We start from the raw sequence: 8,603 nt of genomic DNA on the forward strand, positions 1-8,603 counted from the left end.
GAAGGCTAGGGTGGCTCTAGCAAGCTGAGCTTAGAGTTAGAGATTATGATTGAGTGCTCGACAAACGTCGTGCGTAGCATTGGCCGTGCGCTACATCTACTACTTCACCGTGGCCGATCTATTAGTAAAACTCGCTTCATCGTGGCTGATCTATCAGCTACACAGATCGATGGGATACACAGCCCTTTGAAATCATTCCACTACACAACACATTGAAATACCAAAATACGCAATAAATACAATGGAAGAAAATAGATATCATAACATCACTGAAAAAAAAACAAATTCCCCATGAGTACGTAGCTCCATCCACAACGAATATCACTAATGTCCATATGCATTCAATGCATGTGTGCGCACACATACATCGAAACCCAGGTCACTCGTAATACCCCTCTCCTCAAGATCTTTAAACAACCCTGCCATTGTATATGCCATGTTTCTCACTAAATATACTCTGCCGTATTCAGCGTCACATTTTTCCCAGAATAACATCATCTGTGCTTGCCATTATCGCGTTGCCAGCCTTCTATAGCATCCAACTATACACCTGCGCATAACTATATATCATACGATTATCTACTGTGCCTTCAATCATTATGGCGTGACTGAACGAATCCTTATATCGTTCAGGTACGCCCTAGTATCTTAGGGTGCTTACACATTGAGCGTATCTATATTCCGTGCTCCCTGACACGTTATGTGGAGGATTCCCAGCGTATATATGTGGTGACAAAAATCCCCCATAGTCCTTATTTCGGACCGTGCATACGCGACTTGTCTTTACAGAGACATAACTTTAGCCGCGTATGCTAACCTCGTTTCCATGCGTTAAACGTGACGCATGATACGTTCGCGTAGGGCCCTCTTCGCCCTTTATCACACGCGTGCCACGGCTATCTATCCTAGCCAGTGTAACGCTCTCTATACGTTGTGCACCCTATATAATTCTTGAATGAAATAAGTTCATTGGATTTCGTTGAAAACTATGAATTCATATTTATCTTGTGTTAAATCCAAGAATTTCATGATTTATAATTCTTGCTGTTTTACACGTTGTTAACGTCGTTGTGCGTTTACTGGGTTGGGTGTTTTTCAGGAGGAGTTTGCGGCGGTGAAGAAGAGGAACAAGCAACTGTGTTTCATCCTTGCTCAGGGAGAGATGAAGGAGAAAGCTGAGGTGCTCCTGCAGATGGAAGAGCTGCTCGCCGTACGAGACGAGATGACCCAGCAGGTATGCTCGTTATCTACCTGTATCTACCTGTGATGGCCCAGCAGGTACGTTCACCTCTCGTTGCCTACCTGTAACTACCTGTATCCATGCTGGGTCCACCCATCTATACCTGTGTGTGGTGTCACTATGTATACCTTCATCTAGTGTTATGTATATTTATCTACCTGTTTACACCCTGCATCTACCTGGTATCTACCTGCATATATTTGTGTATACTTGTATCAAGAGCTCATAATAGAGAAGAGTATGACACCGTTTTAACAGCGTTTTGCATAGTTTTCAACTTGTAAATATTCTATCAATATGTGAATAAATATATTCAAACTTTACCTTGTTTTCGTCTATGATTCTCCCTTAATCATATGACACCACTAATTTACCTGACAATCGTATGTGTTCTTCAAAAAAGTTCTTTGAATACGACACGGTTTCACACAGTTTTCCCAAATGTTCGCATGTATTCGGCGCATGTTGATATGCGGCGTCAGCACCAGGTTGTAACTACGGGACGCTGGGGGCTGTTGGGGATATTATGTAAGCACAGTAACAGCACTTGTTTTGCTTCCTTATCGTCAGGAACACGATGGCAACACAGCTAAAATCAGCTGCTAGCTTGGCGTGAGAACACATTTATTTCTAGCACGCTGGAAACGCTACACGCTGAATACAATTCGATGCCAAATATCCCCAACAGCCCCCAGCGTTCCGTCATAGACAATAGAACACTAATTCGATAATAAACTTGCGCCGAATACATGCGAACATTTGGGAAAACTGTGTGAAATCGTGTCGTATTCAAGGAACTTTTTTTGAGAACACATGACGATTGTCAGGTAAATTGGTGGTGTCCATATGATTAAGGGAGAATCAAATAGATGAAAACAAGGTAAAGTTTGAATATATTTATTCACATATTGGTAGAAATATTTACAAGTTGAAAACGCTGAGGCACGCACGCAGCACGCTACGCAACGCACACACAAGCGCACGCACGCACGCACGCACACACATATATACATACATACAGTCCGATCTCCTTATTCGGCCACGTTGGGACCGGCACCCATCCGGATATGAGAGTTTATGCTCAACAAAGCATTTCTGTTCAGTTCAGTAGAGTTTATGGCATGTGATAATGTATTTACTCGTTGGTATGATTATTTGTAACAAACTTTCGTGTTTTAAGGTTTATATGAAATGGAAATAATATGAAAGAAAACAGGAATTTTACCGGAGGCATAGTGGACACGAGCGGACAACACACACAGACACACACGCGCGTGCGCACACACATGCAAACACACATACGGTTGGTACATCGCGCAAGTTTTGAGCGAGATTTTTTAGGTGGAAATGAATGAAGAACAGAGAATATACACTGCGAGATCGCGGCCGGTTATAGCCGGCCGGCTCCTTTATTTCCGGATAAAGGAGGTCGGACTGTACATCTGTGTTTGATTTTTCGTGTTGGACGCTAGGTGACTGAGTTGCATGGCTTGCTGGAACAGGAGCGATCCAAAGTCCATAGTCTGACCTCAGAGCTTCAAAAACATCAGGTGGGTTGTGTGAATTGATGTGTGTGTGTGCGTGCGTCCCGCCCCACACTACCCACCTATCTACCTATCTAGCTAACCTACCACCTACCTACCTACGCTACCTCCATTCTACCTATTTAGCTACTTACCTACCTACCTACCTCAACAGCTCCACAGTATATAGCAAAGTGCCGCCATCTATTGGAGGAAAAAAGTGGAATCGAAAATACGGGGAAAAATATCGAGTATCGGATCGAGGGAAGAGAATCTCGATCCGATTCGATTTCGGTGGATCGTTACAGCCCTACTACCTACCTACCTGCCAATCTCCCTACCTATCTACCAAGCTACCTACCTACCTACCTACCTACCGCAAGCTACCTACCTACCTACCTACGCTCCTCTCCTACCTACTTACCTACCTACCTACCTATCTACCAAGCTACCTACCTACCTACCTACCTACCTACCTACCTACCTACCTACCCACCTACCTACCTGCCAATCTCCCTACCCTATCTACCCAAGCTACCTACCTACCTACCTACCTACCTACCTACCTACCTACCTCCTACCACTACCTACCTGCCAATCTCCCTACCTATCTACAAGCTACCTACCTACCTACCTACCTACTTATCTACAGCACCTAAACCTACCGCTACGCTACTACCTACCTACCTACCTACCTCCTACCTACTTACTACCCTACTACCTACCTACCTACCCTACTACCCACCCACGCCACCTACCTACCTGCCAATCTCTTCTACCCTATCTACCAAGCTACCTACCTACCTCACCTACTACCTACCTCCTACCCTACCTACCTAACTTACCTATCTACCCAGCTACCTACCTACCCACCTACCTACCTGCCAATCTTCCTACCTATCTACCAAGCTACCTACCTACCTACCTACCTACCTACCTACCCACCTATCTACCTACCCACCTACCTACCCACCTACCTACCTGCCAATATCCGCTACCATATCTACCAAAGCTACCTACCTACCTACGTACCTACTTTACCTAGCTACCTACCTACCTCCTACTCTACCGTACCTACTACCTACCTACTACCTACCCTACCTACCTACCCACCCACACTACCGGCAATCTCCCACCTTATCTACCAAGCTACCTAACCTACTACCTAACCTACCTACCTACTTACTTACCTACCTACCTACCTACCTACCCCACCTACCTACCTACCTACCCTACCTACCTACCTACCTACCTGTCTACTAACCCACCTACCTACCTAACCTACCTACCTACTACTTATCTACCAAGCTACTACCTACTTACTTACCTACCTACCTACTTACCTACCTACGCTACTTACCTGCCAATCTCCCTACATATCTACCCTACCTACCTACCTACCTACCTACCTGCCAATCTCCCTACCTATTTACCTATCTACCAAGCTACCTACCTACCTACCTACCTACCTACCTACCTACCTACCTACCTACCAACCTACCTACCTGGCAGGAGGCGATAGTTTGGCACATACAGAGCCTACTCTAGTACTAGCCATGCAACTGGTCTTCACATGTTTAACTCTCGCGTTGCAGAAGCACAGCAAGAAGTGAACCGGTCACCCGATGTCCGCCGATCTTCCCGCACGTTCCAATAGATGGCGCTACTTGTCACGACGTTCCCACCGCTGCTGTATTGTCTACCGACTTGTTGCACAGTGATTCAGGAAGAAAGGGAGGAAGGAAGAGAGGAAGGAAGGGAGAGTAAAATAGGAAGGGATGAAGGAAGGGAGGTAGGAAGGTAGAGTAAAAGAGGAAGCGGTGACGGAAGGGAGAGTAAAATAGGTGGGGGTGGGGGTAGGAAGGGAGAGTAAAAGAGGAAGGGACGAAGGAAGGGAGAGTAAAAGAGGTAGGGGGAGGAACTGAGAGTAAAAGAGGTGGGGGAGGGAGGAAAGGAGAGTAAAAGACGTGGAGAGGGAGGAATGGAGAGTAAAAGAGGGAGGGAAGAAGGGAGAGTAAAAGAGGTGGGGGAGAAAGGGAGAGTGAAAGATGGGGGGGGACGATCTTGAATACCTTGCGTGCTTTCGTGGCACTCTCCGGTCAGATATTTCCCAATCACACCCTCGTATCACGACCTACTGGTTTTCTCTTTCTCTGCCGAGTCGTGTGTCATTCTCCCATCCCACACGACCTCCTCCCCCTCCCCCTCCCCCTCTCCTCGAGTGAGGCGAAACGGTTAAAACACGGTCCCTTGATTTTTTAAGCTCCCTTGATCTGTGTGGGCCGTCAGATTGTCCTTCGACCTTTTCTGTCTTGCGTCGCGAGGTGGGAGGCGCGTGCCAGTGGAAGTCGATCGCAATGCGGGGGGTCAGTTCCATTTTTACGTGACCGTGGTTTTGGGATGCTGCTGCGGCAGCGAGCGTGTGCGGGGCAGGGCGGGGCGGACGGCGGGAGAGGGAGGAGAGAGACTGTGGGGGAGAGCTCGTTAGCGCGGTTGGGGCATCTCTGAGGCACATGCGGCGCCGATCACATACCATGGAGCCGGTTGTCTGAAACGTAATTAGTTAATCAATCATTCATTAAACGTAATTAGTCTCGATGTTAGTCTCTTAACGTCGACTTTTTCTTGTGGACCGGACCACCGTGCACTGCGTATGAGAAAATCGTAACTTTACCACGTTTCTGTTGTAGAAAGTTGACGCCCTCCCTCCTCTGTACCATTTTCGCACAGACTTGACTGCTAGGCCCGTTGTCAGACAGAAAATTTGTCTTAAACTTAAACATGAAGATTAAGCTTAACCTGAGACTTGAGATATCAACTTTTTCTCGTGGGCTGTTGACAGAAAGACCTTTAAGTTCTGAGAATCTCAAACGCAGTGTATAGTGGTCCGGTCTGCAAGTAAGAAGTTAATGTTAAGACTAATGTTAAAGTGATTACGTCACCGTAAATAGTAAAAGTAAAAAAAAACATTTCCACTTTTTCACAAAATGGAAGTGATTCTGTTCACTTTTTATGGTTAAATTGCTGCATTATACTTCCTAATTTTGGTATTCCGTTTGATGTGAACTTTACTCGTGACTCGTACATAGCCCAGCCAAGCATTTAATGTCGTGATCAATATATCAAATCGCCCAGGTTTTTTGGATTTTAACTAGTAGAGAAACAATCTTATCAGGTAAGAATTTGAGGATAGATTTAGTCCCGTTAGTACTTAGTCTTCATGTAAAAAACGCAACAACATTTTTACAAATATACACCATAGAAAATTCGTGACGTAGTCAATTTAAGACTGATTTTGTTTTGGACAAGCGAGCACCATAGTTAGACGCGTCTGCGATGGAATCAGAGATTGTTCGTCTGCGTCGTACAACGCGTCGACCAATCGCACCTTAGCATTTCTACCGAGCATTTACTATCAACTAAAGATCGAAGATGGATCGAAGTGATATCGAATGAACTGTGCTCCCGTAGCAATTACGTTGCGTGTTTTCGCAACCGGATGGTTATGTAATGACGTAGATATCGAATAATTAATATTAATAATTAATAATAATAATAATTATAATTATTAATATAATTGATTATGTAAGTTAAATAATTCGATATCTACGTCATTACAGTTAACTGCTTGGTGTGATTAGTTATCTGTCGCGGTTAAGTGTTTGTATTCGTAGGCAACGCGGCTGTGTATATTGCGCGAAGGTCAAACGTGCGTCCTTGACTTTCTGTCTCTCCGTTTAATAGCAAAACTTTCGTCAGTTTGGTCGTTCGTATTATGTTCAGAAATTCGCTCGTTCGATTTACCGACTGGATCTAAACTTTAACACGAAAAATAAACGAATGAAATTGGTTCGGGTTTTTTTGTGGGTGTGCGTAAAGCAAACGTTTTGGTAACGCCAGGAACATTGTATTGTTTTAAATTCTTTTACATTTTATGGTTCGTCTGTAAAATAAGTTCATGTGTTAATAAACTATTATTTTTCCATTAAGCATTTTCGTATTGTAGTTTTATCGGTATCGAAGTGGTCAATAGAATAATTATTCATTCAACTGTTATTCTCACTGTTTTTAATACGTATATTTAGTCATTCGCGAAGGGTTCGTGTTTGGGAGCAATGAACTGATATTTCTCAATACACACACACACACACACACACAAACACACACACACACACACGCACGGACGCACACATACACACGCACACACGTACAATGTTTGATATGTATTATATTGTTATTATATGTTTTGGGGCCAGTCCTCATTCATTGACATACCAGAAATGAGCAAACCCCATTGAACCTGAACTGACTTATGGCCATTTCCATTTTTGCCAAAAAGTGGATGTGGCTCGAATGTAGATCAACTGGCCAAAATAGGACGTTCAAACCCTCTCCCATAGGAGTAACAACTATATATGCAATTGGAACCATGTGGGTCAAATGGTTCTTGAGTTATCGTTGACCGTAGCCAAATGTTGACGGACGGACGGACGGACGGACGTATGACGGACGACACCCCATGGCAATAGCTCATCTTGACGATGTCAAGGCGAGCTAAATATAGGAATTATAGGAGCTCTGGGAGCCATGTATTTGATAAACAAGCTATCTACATTTTTAATGTTAGCTTCCTTACCTATAAGAACGAACCTACGCCGTTCGATAAACTTCTCTTAGTTACTAAAGAACGTTGATTATCGAACGTTATAGAACTGTTACATTACCAACACGTATGTTCTATACCAGAACGAAACCAGTTTCTAATGAACTAGGAATTTAACTTCTCACCAACCCGCGACGACAAAAATATATCATTAAATATATTTGCATATTATAGTATTGATGCATATATCGCATGAATTATACGTGATAATAGGTGCGTTCACACTGGCGCGAATTAGCGGGCTGCAAATCCCGGTTTTTGCAGCCCGCTCAAAATACCGAGCTTTTTACAAGTTTGAACGCAATTAGCTCACTAAATCGCGCTCAAAATAGCGCGCTGCAAAGAGCACTTATGACTGCGCTAATTTGGAATCAGGGCGCTTATTTGCACCGCGGCGTGATATTTGCACCGCGGCGATTAGCGAGATATTTCCGCCTGTGTGAACAACGACACAATTAGCTCACTATTATCTCCGCTATTAGCGGGATGAGCAGCGCGGTTTTACTTGTGTGTGAACACGCCTAATAGTAATAATTCCAGCTAAGTGCCATCTGTTCATCATAATGCAGATCAAAGCTTTCCGATTCTACATGGTTGATACCTCGGTAAACAGTATACGGTGGGTATACGGTATCGCGGCGCCTTGTTGCTATAGCTTCACAACATGGGCTGTTAGTGGAACACGTATGCATTCAGCAGCGAGCATTGGACCACTGCTACAGCGCTGACTTGATAGCCGTGACCAGGAGATGCTGCCCTGGAGTGGCTCTCGTTCAGAGCTTCCTCAGCGACCGTGGAATGTATAGCGGGGCATTGCCGGCGTTTATTGACGACAGCGGTTGGTTTTCGAACAGATGGAGCCACTCGCACCTTACCATTGTCTTGGAAGTTGCTGAAAAACAATATTCTCAGGCAGTCGTGAAAGACGATACGCGAGTAGCTTATGTTTAAATGACGGTATAGGAGGCATACAACAGTAAGCCTTCACAAATTGCGGTATACCGGAACGTACCCTGGTACTATCTAATATGCCGGACCGTACCTCGCCTACTCCACTAACGAGTCTAGGGGGTCGCCTACGATCACATCCATTCATCCATCCATACATTTATCCATCCATCCATCCATCCATCTATCCATCCATCCATCCATCCATCCATCCATCCATCCATCCATC

The 8,603-nt window shown here is 44.6% G+C and overlaps 1 protein-coding gene across 1 annotated transcript in view; it reads left to right on the forward strand.

Annotated features, from left to right (window-relative positions):
• The window catches only part of LOC106816107 (G kinase-anchoring protein 1-like), a gene marked incomplete in the record, with an annotated part of 20,682 nt that extends 15,999 nt beyond the window's left edge, over nt 1–4,683 (forward strand). The window contains 3 exon segments of the mRNA XM_014820660.1: nt 1,100–1,234; nt 2,713–2,790; nt 4,359–4,683. Coding sequence (XP_014676146.1) covers nt 1,100–1,234; nt 2,713–2,790; nt 4,359–4,376 — 231 coding nt within the window.
• Between the last annotated feature and the right edge of the window lie 3,920 nt (nt 4,684–8,603).

The sequence above is a fragment of the Priapulus caudatus genome, unplaced genomic scaffold (assembly GCF_000485595.1).
Source record: "Priapulus caudatus unplaced genomic scaffold, Priapulus_caudatus-5.0.1 Scaffold1287, whole genome shotgun sequence".
Taxonomy (NCBI): domain Eukaryota; kingdom Metazoa; phylum Priapulida; class Priapulimorpha; order Priapulimorphida; family Priapulidae; genus Priapulus; species Priapulus caudatus.